The sequence below is a fragment of the Amblyraja radiata genome, chromosome 1 (assembly GCF_010909765.2).
Source record: "Amblyraja radiata isolate CabotCenter1 chromosome 1, sAmbRad1.1.pri, whole genome shotgun sequence".
NCBI lineage: Eukaryota > Metazoa > Chordata > Chondrichthyes > Rajiformes > Rajidae > Amblyraja > Amblyraja radiata.
The window spans coordinates 9,687,923-9,710,668 of NC_045956.1; the positions used below are offsets into that span (position 1 = coordinate 9,687,923).

The 22,746-nt window shown below is 41.1% G+C and overlaps 1 protein-coding gene across 4 annotated transcripts in view; it reads right to left on the minus strand.

Moving 5' to 3' along the window:
* The window catches only part of arfip1 (ADP ribosylation factor interacting protein 1), a 110,064-nt gene that overhangs the window by 53,740 nt on the left and 33,578 nt on the right, over positions 1 to 22,746 (minus strand). For 3 of the 4 annotated variants that reach the window (XM_033017442.1, XM_033017464.1, XM_033017458.1), the window contains one exon: positions 17,092 to 17,160. The exons of the other annotated variant lie outside the window; for it this stretch is intronic. In XM_033017442.1, coding sequence (XP_032873333.1) covers positions 17,092 to 17,160 — 69 coding nt within the window. The remainder of the gene's footprint in view (positions 1 to 17,091; positions 17,161 to 22,746) is intronic. 4 annotated transcript variants of the gene reach the window in all.

Sequence of the window (22,746 nt, forward strand, 5' to 3'; positions counted from 1 at the left end):
CTACTATTTATGACACCTTACTTTACATGTAGATACGCAACAGTAACACCATACCAATAACAGCACCACTGCAAAATCAACTCACTACACAAATGCTAGTTCATTGTGTTTTTTTAAATATTACAACCCAACAGTCCTGAGTATTTCCTTGCTATGCCACAATTTCTTTTGTAGTTATCTGTTGGATATATTTTTTAATTACTCAAAATAATCATTATTTGTTCAGGTAGCTATCCATTTGATACTTTGATTAATCAATGGGAGGTATGGACTCATCTCGCTGCACCTCCCCCTTACCTAACCTAACCCCTTTGAGATAATAATCTGCCCCCTTGTTTTTGCTGCCAAAATGGATAACCTCACATTTATCTATATTATACTGCATCTGCCATGCATCTGCCCACTCACTCAACCTGTCCAGGCCACCCTGCAACCTCCTAACATCCTCTTCACAGTTCACACTGCCACCCAGCTTTGTGTCATCCGCAAACTTGCTAGTGTTGCTCCCAATTCCCTATTCCAAATCATTAATATATATGGTAAACAGTTGCGGCCCCAATACCGAGCCTTGCGGCACTCCATTCGCCACTGCCTGCCATTCTGAAAAGGACCTGTTCACTCCTACTCTTTGCTTCCGGTCTGCCAACCAACTTTCTATCCATGTCACTGATCTGATTGTTCCAGGAGCTGCCCTGAAGGGCTGTGTGGCTTTCTCCAATGGCGTAAGAGAATATGAATATAAAAAATCGAATTAAACACAGATCTTCTATTTGGTCACACTGAAAATATGTTCCACACCGCATGCAATCTTAAAATATCAGACTGAACAAAAACTAGATATATTTAAAACACAAATCTGTTGGGTTTTTTAACACCTTATTGCAAACTAACAGATTTGAGCAGTATTTGAGCAATTATTTACTAATAATTAGTAAACACATTTTGTATTGATAGGACTGGAAGCTGAATCAACATTTTATGAAGTAGTACAGAATCAATAGGTGAAATAATACAAGGGGACTTTTGCAATGAGGTTAAACTTTTTCAGTTGTTCTAGATTGCCCAATTATACAGATTGCCCAATTTAGACAGGTAATGTTAAAAGGGGCAGGCTAAGCTAATAGAAAACGTAACTCTGCTTCAGATATAAGAATGGGTGTGGCTCCCTGATAAAATGCCTACCAGGATCTGGTAATATCGGAAAATTGAAAAGGAATGTGTGTCACAAGCATTTCTTACAAATATCTGCGTGCGTTAATATCAGTGTTCAAATTGGGCAAATACCTCCGAGCTGTCAGTTGCTCTTTTCCTACACAGCTTTTTTTCCTTTGATTCATGACAGATGCACGTGATGTCGGAACATAATATATTTGACAAAAAATTGATCAAAATAGAGAAACTTAGTTAATATTTCCAAACCAATCATTTGTAAATCTAATTTAATAAAATTATATTTTACCCTGGAGTTAATTGCTCTTAGCGCAGATAGTTCAATGTAATCTCCAAAGCAATTTACTTTTCTTGAACATTTATTGCTCTTGTAGAGCTGGACCAATTATTTGGTAGTCACACACTGATTAACAGCTACTTGTTGCTGGATTATCGAAGGGGAATCTCAATACTTGCAAATACCTGCTAGTCATGTTCTGCCTCAACTTTTTCCCCCAAATTTAAAAAGAATGATTGAAAGCAGTTAGCATCTATAATGTGAAATTGGAATGTTTTCAGAGATCTGCTACAAAGACATTTTTGCATTAACCCGCCTTACTCTTGAGAAAATAAATAGTTAATATTGCAAATCTCACGCGAATCTTTAATATTTTGTCTTAGAAGATGAATCTGCTCACATTTTTGGGTGACCAAAATATTTCATATTCTCTTGTCCATTAGGTGGTGGTGGGTGTGAGGAGGGAATAGTTAAATCTGGTCATTTAGAGGGCAGCCACCCTTTCTCAGAGATTCAGCAAACGTGCATTTTGCACAGCATTTTTCACAGATGCAGGACATCGCTATGTGCTTTGCAGGCAATTAAGAACCTCTAAAGTGTAGCACGGTCAATATGATCGTGATTAATTACCAGGTTATCTATTTTGCCCTTGTTACTATAGCGGAAACGCTGTTGGCGTTCAAGGCTGAATATTGGTCAAGACATGGGAAAATATATTCTGCTCCCCTTAGAGAGATTCTGTGGGATCAACGAATTCTTTTCAGTTTCCTTCAAAAAAAAAACTCCAATTGTCCATCATTCATTAAAGGGTTGTCCTAGCCTATGTGCTAAAACAGGGTTTCTTCTGATCTTCCAGCAAGTGGCCCTAACAAGGAGCTGTTTTTCTCACAATTACTGATTGAGCAAAATTGGCATGAAAATTGTTACACCATCACAATGACAGGGTTAGAAAAACAGTGCTTCTTAAGCATCTGCTCTTCCGAGACAATGTCTAGACTTCACAACTTCATGCAGGCTAATATCCAGAAATTTGAAATGATTCTCAACACAAAGAAAAACAATTACAAATGAGAACATTGCACAAAATTGTTCCCCACTAAGATGCCTTCTTCATAGTCACGCAATTATCTTTATTTGCTTGTGTAGACAAGAGCCAAATGAAAAGTATCTTGCTTCACTTATATAGGTATGATTAGTATGATAATATTTAAATAAAAGAAAAAGGAACCATGGTAGATCCATTCCACCATCCATGGTCCTTGACTGGAATTGCTCTTAGCTCCCCAATCCTCACTTCTCCCAACTGTATCCACAACTCTCTGGAGTACTGAATTTCAAAGAGTCTCAACTCCAAGTGAAGAAATTTCCCCTTCTCTATATTGAACACGAAAGCAACCTCCTTGGTTCTAGAGTTTGCAAGCTAAAGAAAATAGTCTGCATCTTGTCAAATATTCAAATTCTTAATGCTTCAATGAGTTGACTTTTTTCATTCTTTAAGTGTCAGTGCATTTTTCTCAATGTTCTCCATCTCAGTAATCCATGTTGTGAACCTTTGCTGCATAGGCTCCAAGGCAAGTAAATATTCTCGTGAACACAAAATACACAGGGCCTTCCTTCTATGGCTCACTAAATTGTTGACAACTGGAGTGTTACCTTTGGACTCCAACCATATTGCACTCACAGACATTATGATAACTGCCTTCTCAATTACCTGCTGTGCTGCATTTTAACTATGCCTTTCCAACATCTCCATGTCAGTAGTTAATTGAAATCCAGTTAATGAATCACAGTATGTTGTATTTTTCCTGATCTGCACTATTATTAAGTCGCAGAAAAGAACGTAAAATTTGCATAATATTTTGCGATGATATGCTTGATTCAGATTCAGATTCAAATTTATTGTCATTGTGCAGTGTACAGTACAGACAACGAAATGCAATTCTTTGCTGCATACACATGTTATCACGTGTTTAGTTTCATTTGAAGCTCAATCCATAGTGGCAATCAACTGTAGGCATCAGTAACCTGACTCAACAATTTAAAATGCACTTTGGCTGAACCAATGCACATTATATTAGATTACAAATATCCTCCCTTATTTATAGTACCTATAGTAATTGAATAAGTATATTATTTGTACAAAACTTGCCTGTCATCTGGATTAACAGAATGGAAGGAATGCAGTACAAAACCAAATGGATGTTTTAACCTTGCATTAATACATTTAATGGACAAGAAACTGACACGCAGGCTTGGTACATTGCTTGAATCAGACTCTCCAATTAAACTCCCCCCCACTACAATCAGAATCAAAAAGTGTTCTGACCTGAAACACACCCATGCATGTCCTCCAGAGATGCTGCCTGATCCACCGAGTTACTCCAGCACTTTGCACTCCACACAAGTTTAATCAAAGAATAATTTAACTTTGCAGTCATTTTCCTCAAATTACAAATGTTGTTTTTACAAATTGCTACAATGTGATTTGTGGCTACGTTAAGGGCATGTTTCGACTATTGTTGGGCTAAATTCAGATAGTATTAATGAACAGGAAAGGGTCAGATATGAGAGGTGGCAACATGTTCAGAGTGATTGGAGATGAGGAGGCAATTTCAAGGTTAATACAATACAATACCTTTTATTGTCATAGGGTCAAAGGTGAGTTTCTGATGGTAGAGAGATGTGCTGAGAGATTTCCAAATAAGATAAGATTTCCAGAGAGTTGTAAATCTGTGGAATTCTCTGCCCAGGCTAATTCACTGGATGAATTTAAAAGTGAGTTAGATAAATCTCTAGGGGCTAGCGGGATCAAGGGATATGAGAAGGCAGGCACAGGTTACTGATTGGGGACGATCAACCATGATCACAATGAATGGCGGTGCTGGCTTGAAGGGCCAAATGGCCTCCTCCTGCACCTATTTTCTATGTTTCTAAGATGGAAGGCAATACTTTAAAAAAGAGAATGATTAGCTTATGGTTCAATTAGATCACTTCTTGCTCTTCCAAACATAATTTTCATGATATGTGCAGGTATGTGTTTTTCTTGCATTGTAGTAATCTGCAGTTAAGGCAGAAACTATGAGCAATGCTCAAGCAGCTGTATTATCAAAGCCCCAGACAACTGTGGCAAATAAAGTGCTGGGGTAACTCAGTGGGTCAGGCAGCATCTCGGGAGAACATGGATAGGTAATGCTTCAAGTCAGGTCCTGATCTGAAAGGTCACCTTGTGGCACGTAGGTCCCGAAATGAAAGTGAGGAGCCAGGTATTTCGGGAGGAACCTTTATTTATGTCCTTCCAGGTTGTAGGGAAGTCCACGAGAGAGAGATGGCACCCAAACCCTTGCCTTTAAACCTTCTGGTTAAGGGCCGCCTCTGGACTGAACCATTCCCGTGCCGAGGGGTTTGACAGTTAGGATGGCCTGACCCTTGGGAGCCGCCACAGGACCCCGCCACAACCTATATATATTCTCCAGAGATGCTGTCTGCTCTGCCCCACTGAGTTACTCCAGCCGTGGTCTTTTTTTAATAAAACAGCATCAAAGATAGATATTTGCCATTGCTCAGGTCAGACAGCATCGCTGGAGAATATGGATAGGTGACATTTCTTCAGACCCAAAACACCTGATGGCAACTAACAACTCTGAAAGATGAACAATTCCTTGCAATCCATGAAGATGGCTGATATGCAATTTTAAATAAACCAAGTGTGGGCTAAATCCTGCTCTAACATTGGGAGCGGTAATTGCACAAAAAAGCTATGTTTGGCGGGGTACCTATACCATTGGTAAAATGCAATTTTTTTCTAATTTAAACACACCAAGCATTATGTTTATAAAATACTATTATCTTCTTTCCTTAGGAACAACATAAAACAGCTTAACTTCACTTGATGTAAGGTCCCCTGTTCTTTTTTTTTTGTTTTCCTTCAAACCACAATCAATACAATTTCACTTGCATGGAAAAACACATGGAACATCTTTCCAAAGGACTTGCAAGGTAATTGGCTTCATTTTCCCTGGTGTGGCGGGATAGTGCTGGTGGGATCGATGGTCCGCATGGACTCAGTGGGCCAAAGGGTCTGTTTCCGCGTTGTATCGTTAAAGTCTAAAGTAGAATGTGGCCTCACTCTGGAATGGAGGAGGCAGAGAATGGAAAGGTCATTATGGTAATAGGAAGCAGTGTTAGCAACCAGGAGCTCAAACAAGCCTAGAAGTGTTCAGGCAAGCAGTTGCCTAGTCTTGCTAACGTAAAGGAGGCCACGTGGGGAACAATGAATGCAATAACTCCCCTACTCCACTCATTATGAAGAAGGGTCCTGACCCGTTGAGTTCTTCCAAGACATCTAACAAATGCAGATACAGGACCTGTAACATCCGAGCTTAAATACATCACTTCACCTTTACTTGATGCGTCAATAAATAACTAAAATAGTTGTATGCTTGAGATAAATTAGGGGAGCAGGGTATGTGGAGTACAAAAAAGGGCATGCTGAACAAAACAAGCTTTCAATGATGCAATACTTAAATCTCATCACAGGTTTGCATTGGGTACCTTAAAAACAAATTTGGGTTTCTTTACAGAGGCTATAGTCTAAAAACTCTGAATAAACTAATGTTTAAATAGTGCCTGGTGTCTGGACATGCAAAAGGACTGAAGGCATAAAAGAATGTGTTTGTATTTTTTCTTTTTCATTTAGGAAATTTGAGTGTGTTCAGGAAACAATGCAATAATAGCAAGTCAGCCTGTTTTACTGATGGCGCCTAAAACCAAGCCCAGCAAAAACGGTCTCCAGTGTGTTCCACCTCCATAATACAGAAGCCACAAGAGAACCAAACATCTATCTGAGCAGGACCAAACTGAAGTATGCCCCCACTCCAACCTACCTCGGAGTGACCCTTGACAGGACCCTATCCTTCAAGGAACATCTCAAAAGAACAGCAGCTAAGGTGAAGTCCAGAAACAATCTCCTCAGTAAGCTTGCTGGCTCAATGTGGGGGGCAGCAGCCCCCACACTGTGCATTTCAGCACTAGTCCTTGCATTTTCTTCAACCGAATATTGTGCCCGTTTGGTCCAGGTCATCCCACACACACCATGTGGACACCCAATTGAACTCAACAATGAGGATCATCACAGGAACAATCCGCTCAACACCACTCCCCTGGCTCCCTGTCCTATCCAACATAGCCCCTCCACACATCCGGCAAGTAGTCCTCACTCAAAGGATGCTCCAAAAGACCAAAAACTCCCCTCACCTGCCAATTCACATGGACATCTTCAACCCACCCACTGCTCGACTTCCATCTAGACGACCAATTTGGAAGAACCCACCACCAGCTGATTTCACCATCCAATCAGCTTGGAAAAAGGAATGGGAGTCCAAGGACGTCCCAAATAAACATCTGGAGTCAGACCCCACCCTACCGGTGAAGGCTGGCCAAGCAGGGGCCATGTCCAGTCCTGCCATAATTTTTTTAAGTTACCAATGCAAGATTATAATTTAAAAAAATAAAAATAAAAATAGATAATTAAAACTGCATTTCTCCTTGTAACATCCAAAGAATAATTACAAATCAAGTCATTTGCTTTCAATCAAACCACCAAGAAGAACTCATGACCAAGTGTAGGAAAGGCATATTTACAGCCAACTAACTGTATGCGAGCACAGGGTGGTTAGATTTTGTGAAAAAATAGAGCTGAGCATGTAGGATCTCAACCGGGTTGTTTCCTTTGTACTAAAACAGCAGTGGATGGACAATCTTTTTAATGTGTAAAGCAGAAAACACTGTTTTATCCATTAACATCAGGGTTACGAGGTTTCCACCCACTCTTCAATCCCACTTTCTCTTTTAAGTCTATGACCACGACAGCCCTAAAAAAAAAAACTCCAGTTTACTCCAATTTCTTTCAAATTACTAACTTACATTTCTCATGGTGCAATATTCCAAGTATGGTACTTTGATTCCTCAACAAGCATTTTGAAGATGTGGTTTTCAAACACAAGACAATATGCAGTGCATTACAGCCAATAAATTGTTTTCAGTGTTGCAACTGATGCAATAGAAGAAATGCAGCTGCCAGTTAGCACAGAGCAAGACCTCATTAATTGCAATATGTTAAATACTAACTGCAGCAGGATTCTGCAGCCCTCTGATCCCTCTATCATCAGACAGGAGGTACAGGAGCATTAAATAGAGGCTGAGATTATTAACTTCCAACATATAAAGAACTCCTTGCCACGGATGACTCCAGGCAGTTACTTCTACTTTAATCTTTGGGAGCAATTGAATATTACAGAAGGTACACAAAAATGCTGGAGAAACTAAGCGGGTGCAGCAGCATCTATGGAGCGAAGGAAATAGGCAACGTTTCGGGCCGAAACGTTGCCTATTTCCTTCGCTCCATAGATGCTGCTGCACCCGCTGAGTTTCTCCAGCATTTTTGTGTACCTTCGATTTTCCAGCATCTGCAGTTCCTTCTTGAATATTACAGACATTTAGAGACTTACAAATCTTCCAAAATTATTACAGGTACCCAATGCAATAAAATTATTAAATTTCATGAGATTTCAAGCAAAGAAATGGAGCACAAATATCTTGAGCTCACTTGTAACTCAGTGCCTGGAAGATTAATTTTGCCTAATTTTAAAACATTGACAATCCTTGGAGCCACACCAGAAATACCATCCGTTTATAACAGCCAGTTTTGGAGAGACAAAATGCAACATTTCTCACCGTAGGCTTACATTTTAATGTTGAACAGATGAAATCAAGTCGGGCTAGCTTCCATTAACATAGGCTTTACGACCCAGTGTCAATTGCTTTTTTTCTACCCTGGGACCTCACACTCCTGTGGCCAGGAACAAAAATAAAGGCTGTTTATGGGAGCCGAGATGCTTCAATGATTTCCAGCAGAGACGAAGAAATGGGAAGGCACCAACAATCATCAATTCACTGAAATGCATCATCTCAGCGAAGTGGAGAATGGATTTCAAAAAGTAATCACAGTACCTGCTCTAGTTATTTGCTTCCCTTATAAGTGACCTAATATCATGTAGTTCTACACCCGAGGTTCTAACAGCCCACACTTGATCACATTTTCAATTCAAAGGTCAAAGGTATTTTATTAGTCACATTCACATACACCCAGGTGTAATGAAGTGAAATGCTTTTTGCCATTTTGCAGCACACAAAAAAAGATAGACATAACACCAATGAGAGTCTTAAACACATAGAACATCCCCCCACAATGGCTCCCACCAGGAGGGAAGGCACAAAGTCCAGTCCCCAACCCCAGTTCACCCATAGTCGGGCCCATTGAGGCCTCCACAGTTGCCTCTACGGAGGCCCAATGTTCCAGGCCGTTCTCGCCGGGTGATGTTGCTCCGGCGTCGGGAGAGTCCTCCCAGCGGCCTGGGAACCCTGGAACGGCCGCTTCCGCACCGGAGGCCGCGGCTTCCGAAGCCAACAAGGCCGCGCCGGTTGGAGCTCCACAACTGGCGATCTCATCTCGAGATCCCAGGCTCCCGATGTTAAGTTCATTAGCTTGTGCCTAATCCCAAGCACAGTGTAGACATTCTTACTGTTGCGTCACAATGGCTGACAATTAAAAATTAAACTCAGTTCTACGCTATCCTGTAAATGTTATGGGCCTGTCCCACTTAGGCAATTTTTCAGGCGTCTGCTGGTGACTGCCAAGTTGCCGGCAGTCGCCTGAAAAACCGGCAACTGGAACGGTGACTGTCAGAGTGCAACACACACACACACACACACACACACACACACACACACACACACACACACACACACACACACACACACACACACACACCCACACATTGCAAAGGTGGGGGCCAGGGCAAGCGGGGGGAACACTGTCTGAAATTCACACGGTGCAAAGCCAAGGTGATACAGACACACACTGCAATGAACAGGAAGGTTGGCGCTGTAGTTAAGACGGCTAGCACAATGTACGTTAAGTCCTTTAAAAGAGGGAGGGGGGGAGGGGGGGGGGGAGAGAAGGAGTGGAGACAACATTTGAGAAGCCAGAGATACACGGCTGTGAAACTCGGTGGACATTTAACATTACCGTTTGGTTATCCTTGGTTCTAAAAACTACTGCTTATGTTTTTTTCCCCCCAATGAGCCAATGAAATTCACTGGTCAGCACCGGCTACAACCTACGAGAACCTACGAGAACCTTCGACCTCCTGGCAACCCACTAGGACCTCCTTGCGACCCACCTACGGCTCAAGAATTCTCGCTACTCTCCATGGCGGCTTCATTCTAGCCACCACTAGTTTTTCAACATGTCGAAAAATTCTCAGCAACCATAATGATGCCGCGACTGGATCCCAGAATGCGGGAACTCCTGGCCACCATGAAGGCGACTCCCCGGCAACCACCCACCAACATGTGGCGACTGCAAAGTCTCCTGCAGTCGCCTAAGTGGGACAGGCCCATTAGTGTTATACTGATATGGGTTCTATGTTTTGGATGAGATTTTAATCTAAGGCCCATATGAAGTTTTACATGGATTCAGAAGATCCAATTACATTATTCAAAAAGAGAAGGGGAATTCACTAGCCAACAATTTATCAGGCAGATCACTAACATGTGGCCACATTTTATTGTTGCACCCTACTGTTTTCAAATTGGCTGCCATATTTCCCCAAATATCAAACAATTGTCATGAAATACTTTGTACATCATGAAGCTATGGAAAGTGCAAGGGGGTTGAATTGGCTGGGAAACGCTGGTGGTCTGGGCTTCTCCACCAAGCAAGCATGCACACTAAAATCCTGGTCTTCCTTCAGGTATTCATTTCTACAATCTCAGCAGTGGAACATGATGTGCAATTTCCTTATCATGTGGTCACAAATCCACTTAAACGACCAGGACTGGGCATATTCCTGTATTAATTTTGATGGAGGACTGCACGAAATTAAAAACAAATGCTAGTATTATATTCTTTTAATTGAGTTAATTTCTATTTTATTGAGCTTAATTTTTTATCAAGAGCTGCGTTAAGATGTTTATTTATTCATATTTGTTGGATTAATTTGTTAATTTTCATAACAGCCTTCAAATCCAATTGAGAGGAACTGTGCAGCAGACTTCAAATTTGGATGTACAGAAATGTTGTTTCCATCTTACTTCTCGAGTGCTCAGGAAAAAGGGCATGAGAGGAGTCTCATAGATAGGAAAAGGATTAGAGGGATATGGGCCAAATGCCGGCAGGTGAGACAAGCTTATGAGGTATCTTGGTAGTATGGATGGATGAATTGGGCTGAATGGCCCATAGGACTCCATGACTCTACAGAGGATGGTAGACATTGCCCAATCCATCACAGGTACAACCTACTGACAAAATAAAATCTATAGGCAGCTAATATCAAAGACCCACACCAACCTGGACACACTCTCACTTCACTACTGCGATCGGGAAGGTGGTACAGGAGCCTGAGAACCGTGAACACCAGGTTCAAGAACAACTTTTTCCCCAGCAACCATCATGTTCTTGAACACTACGCTACACAACACTAACTATCGTCTGTGTAGGAAGGAACTGCAGATGCTGGTTTAAACCAAAGATAGACACAAAAAGCTGGAGTAACTCAGCGGGACAGGCAGTATCTCTGGAGAAAGAAATGGGTGACGTTTCCTGAAACATCACCCGTTCCTTCTTTCCAGAGATGCTGCCTGGCCCGCTGAGTTATTCCAGCTTTTTGTGATTATGATCTTCTATGGACTGTGTCTCTGGTTGCACTACAGACATCTGCTTTGCTCTATTATTATTACCTAATACTATTGTTATGAATTAATTTTATTATAGAGTATTATATTGTGCTCTTGTGTTTATAACAAGAGGATTTATAACAAGAGGATTTATAACAAGAGGAATCAAATTTATAACACGAGGAATCGAATATAGGAGCAAAGAGGCCCTTCTGCAGTTGTACAGAGCCCTAGTGAGCCCACACCTGGAGTATTGTGTGCAGTTTTGGTCCCCTAATTTGAGAAAGGACATTCTTGCTATTGAGGGAGTGCAGCGTAGGTTCACAAGGTTAATTCCCGGGATGGCGGGACTGTCATATGCTGAGAGAATGGAGCAGCTGGGCTTGTATACTCTGGAATTTAGACGGATGAGAGGGGATCTCATTGAAACGTATAAGATTGTTAAGGGCTTGGACTCACTAGGAAACATTTTCCCGGTGTTGGGGGAGTCCAGAACCAGGGGCCACAGTTTAAGAATAAGGAGTAAGCCATTTAGAACGGAGACGAGGAAACACTTTTTTCTCAGAGAGTGGTGAGTCTGTGGAATTCTCTGCCTCAGAGGGCGGTGGAGGCAGGTTCTCTGGATGCTTTCAAGAGAAAGCTAGATAGGGCTCTTAAAAATAGCGGAGTCACGTGATATGGGATGATCAGCCATGATCACATTGAATGGCGGTGCTGGCTCGAAGGGCCGAATGGCCTATTCCTGCATCTATTGTCTATTGTTCACAGGGCTGTAAATACAAGAGCACAGTATAATACTCTGTAGCGTGACCAGGCAGGTTGAGTGAAGTAATTTTTATTAACAAATAAAAACTAAACAAAACTTCGTGCAATACTCATGCCTGAGTAGCTAACACAAAACTGCTGGGAGGAGCGCTGACAAACTGACTAAAAAGCCCGCGGACAAACCCCCGCGGTCACGTGACTGAGCCGACCAATGACGAGGGTTCTGACCTCCCCAAACCACCACTAGGTGCCGCTACAACTCAATAATAAAATTAATTAATAACAATAGTACGAGGTGCAGCAATAATTTCATTGTCCTGTTTCCGGTACATGTGACAAACACCCTCAAGCCATATTACTAACCATTGAGTTCACAACAGATGTGATCTCAGTGAAGACTTGCGTCAAACAGGGCTGAATCATTGCCACGGCACTTTACTCAATCTTTCTCAAATAGTGCTGAACCTCACCTCGAACAAACTTTCTGCAAGAGTGAAATCAACATTTAGAGCCAATGTGAAACTGATGGCAGCAGCTACACGTCAGAAAAAAGTTCACACACACCCCTTAGTAATTGAATTGTATAAGAGAGGGTGGGCACACACTGTATCTTTAAAACCAAGGCCCTCTCTCAACCTAACCACCTTGCTCCAACAACAAAGGTTCATGATAAGACCCTATATCTTGGGCGTGCATCTTGGCTAAGGCAAGATTGATGATGAAATTCACCACCACCTTGAGAGCGCTAGCACAAGCTGTGGTCAATTGACCTGGCATAAAACTCATGGTTTATCAGATAACAATGACTCTGCCTTCCTATAGATTTCTGAGACCAGATACCACTTTCTGGTTACTACAAGAGGCCCTAGTTACTCTCAGTTACAGGCATCTGAAGTCACTGGGAAAATTCACCAGTGCTGGCTCTGTAAAATCCTACAAATTGACTTGATTTGGGAACAGCTCCATCCAAGACCGTACGAAATTGCAACAAATTGTGGATGCAGCCCAGACCATCACGCAAACCAACCTCCCTTCTATCTGAAGAAGGGTCTCGACCCATTCCTTCTCTCCAGAGATGCTGCCTGTCCCACTGAGTTACTCCAGTTTTTTGTGTCTCCCTTCTATTGACTCCATTTACACCTCACGCTGCCTTGGCAAGGCCAGCAGCATAATCACGGACAAGTCGCACTGTTAACTAGTCGATTTACTAGCTAGTTTAGTTTAGGTTATTGTCACGTGTACTGAGGTGAGTCTGTACAGAGTTTATACATTCTCCCTGTGACCACATGGGTTTTCTCCAATTTCCCCCAACATTCCAAAGATGCGCAGGTTTGTAGATTAATTGGCTTCTGTAAATTGTACCTTGTGTGTAAGGGTAGAACTGGTGTACGGATGATCGCTGGTCGGCATGGACTCAGTGCGTTGAAGGGCCTGTTTCCACCCTGTATCTCTAAAGTAAACTAAAACTAAACTGAGATTTTACTATTTACAGATCTATTTAGTTTAGGTGAGTAGCAGCTTTTAGATTGCAAGTATTTTGTAAATGAAAAATCTTCAGACCAGAGCTACAAAGCACTTGAATTCTAAAAAGGTGGAATGATGCTCGAGTTCGTGTTCATAAGTGATAGGGGTAGAATTAGGCCATTCGACCCATCACGTCTACTCCGCCATTCAATCATGGCTGATCTATTTTTTCCTCTTATCCCTATACACCTGCCTTCTCCCCCCATAAACCCCGACACCCATACTATTCAAGACTCTCTCTCTTGGTTAATAAAAAATAACCAAAAAATATTTACAATATCCATCGACTCCTTTATTCCCACTCTTGGCATTCTGCCAGTCAGCCAATCTTTCTCTAATACCACGGGCTTCCATCTTGTTTACTGGTAATAGCATAACGTGTGGCAGTTTATCAAAGACCTTCTGAAAATCAAAGTATACAACATCTACTCCTTTGTCCATCCTGCCTGTTGCCTCCTCAAAAAAAAATAATTCTGTATATTTCAGTCATAATTACAGCAGTCCAAAAGAAAGTTGTTTTTTTTGTTAGCATGTTGCACATATACTGTTGGAGACGGAAGTGGGCAAATGTATTATTCCTTTCTCTAATCACAGTAACTTAAAAAAAATCTTTAACCCCCTGATTTCATTCGATCTCTGGCCATCCATTTCTCATTCATTTCTTTAATTGAATTGAATTTATTTGTCATTCAGATCTTTCGGTCTGAACGAAATTTCGTTGCCTTGCAGTCATTCATATAATAAAAAAGACAAAAACACACAATAAACACAAATGTAACATCCACCACAGTGAGTTCACCAGGCACCTCCTCACTGTGATGGAAGGCAAAAGTCTTAAAGTCTTTGTCGCTTCCCTCCTTGTTCTCCCTCCGCTGACCTTTTTTTTCATTGTTAGGTTTCTCTAATTTACAGCAGTTCACTGCCACCACATTATTAGCTTAGATGTCTTATTTACAGCCTTTGCTATCTTTTCTGTTGGGTCCTTGGACTCAGCCTGGTTCAGGTGCAGCCCAAGCAAACACCTTAGCCTCTAATGAGCAAAGATTTTCATTAGAATAACAAAGATTGCAAGTAATAATTCATTTTCATTTTTTTTAATTTGACAAACAAATTAGATCTGTAGTGAGCTATGGGCAATCTAAACCATTGGTCAAACTTCTTTGACTAATCATAAAAATGTAGTCATAAAAACGTATTTTAAATTATTAATCTAATGTCCAATCATTATTTTACCACATATTTAGAAAAGCGTGTCTTTAATTTGCCTAATCATAACCAAATAGCTTAACTCTGCAGACCAGTTTCCACTAGTTATTTAAATCACAGTTCCATACTTATCTAGTGCTTAAATTTGAAACCTTAAAGAAAATCAATTATACAAAGTGAATTGTAATTATTAGCTTGCAAAAGATTAATTGAAATTGAGACCATCTACACTGCAAACAGTGCATGGTTTAGACTGAATGGGATGAGGAAGGGGATTGGGAAGAACACTGAACAATGTGATGCAAATCAATCTTTCTTTCTAATTGTTTTTACAGCTAACCACTTTAGGCACCATTTTTCATACAAACTCCATTTTACATCCTCCTTGTTTGCATAGTACATTTCCGGCAAGATCAAAAACTGCCTTGAAGGCTCTTGGCATTTCTCATGTCAATATGTGGCTGCACAGCTCTCTGCCTCTGGTGAGACATTATCAGACTTAAGAGATCAATCGATATTCTGCTCGCGTTTCTGACTATGTGTGTTATGTATGTATTTTCAGGCTCATACGAGTAAGAAAATTAATGTATCATTGCTTCATGTAATTGAAGCAGCCATAATCAAAAAGTAGAAATAATCACACCAACAAAATGCACTCCATTAATTTTAGTCTAAAGGATCCTTTAACATTCCCAACTAGAATGCAGTTCATGAGTGTCAGCTTGGTAAATTAAAAAAACAAGAATTTATTTCTCAAAGTGTTCATCGAAACATCTATCAATGCTAGGGACCACACAAATCTCCGTTCCATATTAGTATGGGCCACTTAAGGAACAAGTCTATTATATTTCAAATTAATAAAGTGATCAATTAAAGATATTTCATCAATTCCATGAATTATTAGTCAAAACCTCCTTGAATTTCAATTTAGCCCAAGCTTCTCATTTTGTTCCCAACTCTCCAAGTCAGATCAGTTCCAGGCCTTCATTACATCACAAAGTAGGTGAAAACCTGCCGATCTCCATCTTCCACAGAAGTGCGGGAATTAATTTCTCCCTTCTCCATGCCACCGAGTGAACCCTCCCTTAGCTCAATCGCTTGCATTATCATTGCCAGCAATAATTCCTGGTCATGCCCTCAGCACAAGTTCCAGTGATTCTCTGGTTCCAGTACCATGTACAAACCACTGCAATGCAAATCACAATCCACGTTTCGCCAAACACCTCCGCTCGGTCCGCAAGAACCTACCTGACCTCCCGGTGGCTCAGAACTTCAACTCCCCTTCCCATTCCCAATCCGACCTCTCTGTCCTGGGTCTCCTCCATTGCCAGAGTGAGCAACACCGGAAATTGGAGGAACAGCACCTCATATTGGGGAGTCTGCATCCGGCGGGCATGAACATTGAATTCTCCCAATTTTGTTAGCCCTTGCTGCCTCCTCCCCTTCCTTAGCCCTCGAGCTGTCTCCTCCCATCCCCTAGCCCTCGGGCTCCTCCTCCTCCTTTTTCCTTCCTTCTCCCCGCCACCCCCTATCAGTCTGAAGAAGGGTTTCGGCCCGAAATGTTACCTATTTCCTTCGCTCCATAGATGCTGCTGCACCCGCTGAGTTTCTCCAGCATTTTTGTGTACCCACTATTGCTTAAGGTGGCAGACATTAATTTATTCATTTTGGATTCCTATCTAAATGGTGGAGTGGGATTAGATTGACCAACCTCATGAGAGAAAATAAAGGATAAAAGGAGGGGGGAAACTGCCTCATCCACACACACATATATCAACTTCATCTCAAGATCTACCTCACACAAGTTGTGCCCTTCCTTACACAAGGTGTGGCCTCAAAAGCCCTCGTCAACCTTTACTATTTAGTTGTTGTTACCTCCTGCATTGTACAAATAAAACTTCTCTCTCATTCACATTTCTTCTATTCTAAAAAAACAAATCTTATACGATTTGAAGAGCTTTTTATTTTTGGGCATAAGACAATGCCCAATACCAAAGGTCGACACAAAATGCTGAAGTAACTCATCGGGACGGGCAGCATTTCTGGAGAGAAGGAATGGGTGAAGTTTCGGGTTGACACCCTTCTTCAGACCCAAATGCCCAAAACCAATTAATTGAATAGCTGTACATATGGACCAATTCAAATATAACCAAAATCAGACTGAAATATGTATTTAAAGAGAGGAAAGGGAGGAAAGGAATTGCAGACTTTAAGTCTACTCGACACATAATGGGGACAAAAAAGTGGAGTACAGCCTGGATGAATGTCAGAATTTGGACCTGGTACAGTACATAATATTATCAGTGGCCAAGTAAGAGTGCAGCTGGTGTTATGCAAATCATAATAAATACAAACAATAAATACAAAAAATGCATTCATACCCACTTAAAACGTTCATATTGTGAATCACTTACTTCTCCATTGCTGGTGACAGGAATTTCAGCTGCAGAACCTCTAGCCTGTGCCTCTGCCATTACAGGTTCCTTTAAAAACAATAAATGGATTAAAGTTTTGTAAATTTAGACAATGCTGGCATTATTTTTGTTTTTGTGCTCGTGAAGGTTTGCCTGCCAAGTAGAGATTTCACACAAAAATGGCTACTGGCAATGCAAGTGAAATAAAACCAATAACATGCAGAATTCAATGTCTACAAGTCAGAAGAGTGACCATAATTGGTTTCAACCAATGCTGTTCACATTAATCAACAGTATCCAACAGCCACATTTAACTCTTTATGCTGAATGGGGTGTTCTTACCAAATCATTTAAAATCCCACGGGTCAAAGACAGGGCATTTGCGGAGATGTTTCCACTCATGGGAGAATCTCAAACTAAAGGGCATAGTTACAAGATTGCACAGAGGATAGTGAATCTCAGGAATCTTCTACTCCACGAGATTGTGGAGGCTAGATCACGGGGGGGCATTTATAAAGATAAATGCATTTTTGAAAGGCCAAAAAACCGAGGGCCACGGGGAATTATCACAGAAGCCGCAAAGATGCCTCGGACTGATCAGCCACAATGGCAGGGCTTTCGTGATGGGCCAGTGACCTCCTCCTGCTCCTATTTAGTCAGATTTCAGAAACAGGTAACGGGCAGATTCTTTATTGTATCTGTGGCCTCGCCAGCAGTGGCCATATTCCCAAATAGAATTATGAATACACTACAACATGCAAAATGGCTGTGCACACTTATCAAACCATGATCAAACTTTTCCTTCCCTTTTAAACCACCTACTTTCTCTCAACCTTGCCTCGCCATCACCTTTTCTCTCTCTGTGCCTATCAATGACTTTATTTGCTTTCAAAATTCAACTCCAAGCTTAAATCTGGTCGGTAAGCTTAAATATTAAGCTTACCGACTTCAACTCCAAATATTAAGCTTACAAAATTCAACTCCAAGCTTAAATATCAGCTGCTTTTGTCACGTTTTATCTGTCCTTCCCCATCCCCCAGCAAACTTTGTTTCCTTCCCTTCCTAAGATTCTCTCCACCTCTTTTTCTCTACCTTAAAATTCTTTAAAACTCTTGATTGTCTGCTTTTATTGATCATTTCTCCTCCTCTCGACTTCTGCGGCTCAACTTACATTTTACCATTGATATCTTTTTAAAACATATTTGCCAAGACGGTTATGTAAACCCACAATGTATTTTTGCATATGTTGGAAATTAGAATCTGTGTTATTAATGCAACAATATGGCATTAACTTTACCAATAGAATTAGGTTGAAGAAAGAAGTGGTCAGCATTTTTCAAAAATTATTCGCATAAACAACACAGTTTCTCCCATTCAGCTTTCCACATGCTCCAAAGTTGATAACATACTAGTCATGAAGTAAACAGAAGAACTGGGCAGAAAGGCATGTAAAAGCAAATTATTTGTTAGACCAGCATTCACCTTTTGGAGCTATTCATGATGTACCTTTAATTGTTAACTATTTCTTTACACTCTGGCTATATGATTAATACACCATAAACCTTCTTTTAATTGCCATGCTGTACATGGCTGAACAGATCTTAAAAAGAGTGAAAAACCAAGAGCTTGAAGGCCAAGTTTAATCGAATAAGTAACAAAGGCCTGGGATAATTCTAAATGCTGCTCAAGCCACACAATATAATATTTACTCAGGACTGTCAAGAATATATTATTCCTTTCTGTAATTTATGAATTAAAAATCAATTTTAACTTTACAAAATAAAGACAGTTTAATATATCCATTCTTTTGAACAAATGATTTTCATTTTGAACCACGCCCATCCTCCATTGCCTTGTGTTTCAAGGCAACTCAATGACCCAAATCTATCACATGCAGGTGCTTTTAACTCGTGAATAGAGTGAAAGCAGAGACCAAATCGTATTTTTCATCACAGGATTAAAATAGGATTTCCTCTCATCTTTATTTCAAGTTCCACAAATATTATCACTGTGATCGTCAGTAAGAGCCCCGTAGAATTTTAATTCTTTGTTTTAATCAAAACAAAGAGTCCAGGTTGTAACTAAAACAAAATGAACAAACACACCCATGTAACTACACCAGAGAATTAAATGTAGTGACAAATATAATTGAACAATTATATAGTTGCTGCATGGCTAGTCAAGTTTATCATTTTTTTGTTTATTTGAGCAACTGATCGAACATAATGTCCCAAGTCATTTGTTAAAGCCCTGTCCCACTGTAAGAGTTCATTCAAAGAGTGCTCCCGAGTTTGCCCTGATTCGAACTCGGAGATTTACGGTAATAGCCGCTTGTCGGTACTCGGGGCTCTCATGGACATTTTTCAACATGTTCATGAGAGCCATGTTGAAAAATCTTCACGAGTCTTCCCGAGCTTACCTGCCGTTAGCGAGTCTTCCCGAGTACCTGCCGTTAGTGCTACGAGCCGCTAAAAGATGCCCCCGAGCTCCGACGTACCCGCTACTTTCATTCTTCGTGCTTACCACGAGTTTGATTTCTTTTTAAACTTGGAAGAGCTCCTGAATGAACTTGCATCGTGGGACAGGGCCATTAGTTCTCCCAAATCCAACTGTTAACTGGGCAAGTAGCTAAGATACGGTTTAGTGAAAGGGAAACAGATATTCCAACAGACAAATGATAGCGTTAAGAGGGAAGTTATACGAGAATTTCTGAACTTTGGTAATATTCAGAACACAAATCATACGATTCGAAGCCCCGGATTATCCTGCGTAAAATACTGTCCTGCTTTCCTCTTTTACACTAATTTCTCAATTTTTTATATAATTTGCATGCAGCACTGTTGGTTTTTTACAAAACAACGGGAAGAATTAAAACACAAACTGATGTGTGAACGCTTGCATTTTTGTGTGCTATTAAGTGAAAATCCAGAAAAGTGCCACGAGCTGCGGAAATGTTAAATACTTGGTTCACAACAGTGAAAGGTAATTGACTAGAAACATTACCTTCATTTCTCTCTCTACAGTGGACACCCAATCTGCTGAGAGTCTCCAGCATCGACTATTTGTATTTGAAACTACTGTAATAATCTTAAATAAAAGATTGAAACAGGAATGCAAACCATTTCAGTCAAAAAAGGTAGAAAGTGATTGGGACAAATAAATTACAAAATATTACTAAATTGAATGTACTACTGAGCAAAATAATATTTTTTTATTCTGTTAGTATTTACTTTAGAGCCATCTGCATGTACAAAAGTCTAGATAGCACCTATTGTTTCAGCAATACAAAGTTCAATTTCAATTTTATCTGAGTGTGTCATGTTGGAGATCATTTCCGATTGAAATTGCACCTGATATTAATTTGGACTTGGCACATATTCACTCAGGCTTTCACCAAATTACATCATCATTTGCTTAACATTCAATTTTCCCCATACCAACAGGAATTGAAGCAGGAAACACCACATCGAAACTGCCGCGAAACAGTGTTAGTGGAATTACTAGCACATTGTGTTAATTTGTTGCTTGGTTTGCAATTTAAAAGGACATTCTGTGCCGGTCTAACCATACACCTTCAGAAACAATTAGATTGCTGAAACACTTTCCTAAATCCTGAGTCCACCACAACTCGCATGCAATACTGCTGGCAGCTTTTGTGACATTCATTCAATGGGTGCCCCAGTAGTGACAGAACTCCATCATTATGTCATAGCTGGCAACTTGGGAGTGCATCCCTTAGCGTAAGGAGATATACTTATCAGTGAAGAGGCTACTCCTAGAGTTTTCTGACACCACATCTTAATACTCGCTGATAAACAATGTATTTGCAGGTTCAGGTTTTCCACGGATGTCATTGAATAACATGGCAAGCTGTGGAAACAGTTTCAGCTACACTCTTGTCCAGACTGCCCTTTCCGGATATAGGGATCACTCTCGCATGCTCTCTTTGAGTTTCCTCCAGGATCAATGTCCAGAACTAGGTATAATAATCAAGGCACCTCGGAAATGAGCGAACGATTTGAACATAACTTCTTGCAATTTGTAATTTTCTAAACTGGCAGAAATGAATATCATCTAATATTCTAAACTGTAGGGAAAAGGGATGAGAAAGAAAAACATTTAGAGATGCCAAGGTGACAAGCAAGAGCATCTGAAGCAAAACGAATAAATACAAAACATTAACAAGCCATGTTTGTGCATTGGATGGTACAAAAATGAGAAAAGAGAAATATTGAGGGAGATATTAACTGAGATCAAGAATAATATAAAGTTACAAAACACCTACAAAGTCCACAGGCTAAAACCCAATTAAGTAATTTTTAAGTGCAGTTTGAGACATGGTGAGATGAAATGTTTCGTATAAATCCAATTTCCCCCTCCATGCTAGTAACATCATCCAAATGTGATTACAATTACCAGAAGCTGGCAATATTCTTCAAAATATCAACTTTCTGAGTCTTGAAGGGAATAAATATATAACTAATACATCTGGACTATCGTGTTCAGTTCTAAGCACCACTCTTGAGGAAAGAAGCAAAGGCTTTAGAAAGCGTGCAGAAAGGTGTAACAAATTTGATTTCAGTGAGGGGATATACAGGTGCACAACCTTTTATCCGAAATTCCGGAAACCGAAAAGCTCCGAAAACCGGACATTTTTTCCAGGATGTCGTCTGCACACAAAAGCTCGCGTTTGGCGCCAAACTTGACCCGAAACGACCCACGGTCAACCCAGGTCTGTACTACTGTAGCGGTTGCCTCCTCCCCGGAGACCGGGGAGACAGTTAAACATCCGTAAATCATTGCTTAAATGTTAGTCAGTTAGTTTGGAGGGCTGTTATGTGAAGGGGGGGGGGGGGGGGGGGTGAAGGGGGAAACTTTAATTCTTAGTCCCTTACCTGGTCGGAGAGGCGGGGAGCGGGCAATGCCTTACCGGGTCGCCGTGCGGTAAGCTCCGGAGCGCTGTGGGCGCCGACTCCCAACATCGCGGAGCTGGGGCTGCGGGCGTCCGGCCGCGAGCGGCGCCGGTTGTAGCTCCGACCCCGGCTACTCTACCCCTGGCTGCACGGCGCTCCAAATCCAGCGCCGCCCGCCCGCAGCCCCAGCTTCGCGATGTTGGGAGTCGGCGGCCATAGCGCTCCGGAGCTTACCGCACGGCGACCCGGTAAGGCATTGCCCGCTCCCCGCCTCTCCGACCAGGTAGGGGACTAAGAATTAAAGTTTCCCCCTTCACCCCCCCCCCCACCACATAAAATCCCTCCAAACTAACTGACTAAAATTTAAGCAATGATTTACAATGATTCCCCGGTCTCCGGGGAGGAGGCAGCCGCTCCAGACTTTTCAAGCCGCCCGCGCTACCTACCTAATCTACGCTAAAAATCTTCCATTACGAAATCCGAAAAATTCCGAAATCCGAGAAGTGTCTGGTCCCAAGGCTTTCGGATAAAAGGTTGTGTACCTGTATTAGTTAAGAGGTCAAAAATGAGAAGCTAGGTTGCACTCTGAATAGAGGAGATTGCAAGAATCTGATTAGATTAGAAATTAGATAGGTGTTTACATTAACAGAAAAATCGAGAACCAGATAATATGCAATAAAGGCAATTAATAAAAACTAAATTAGTTTAAAAAAATTCAAATTGAGTAATTAGGGTTTGAAAT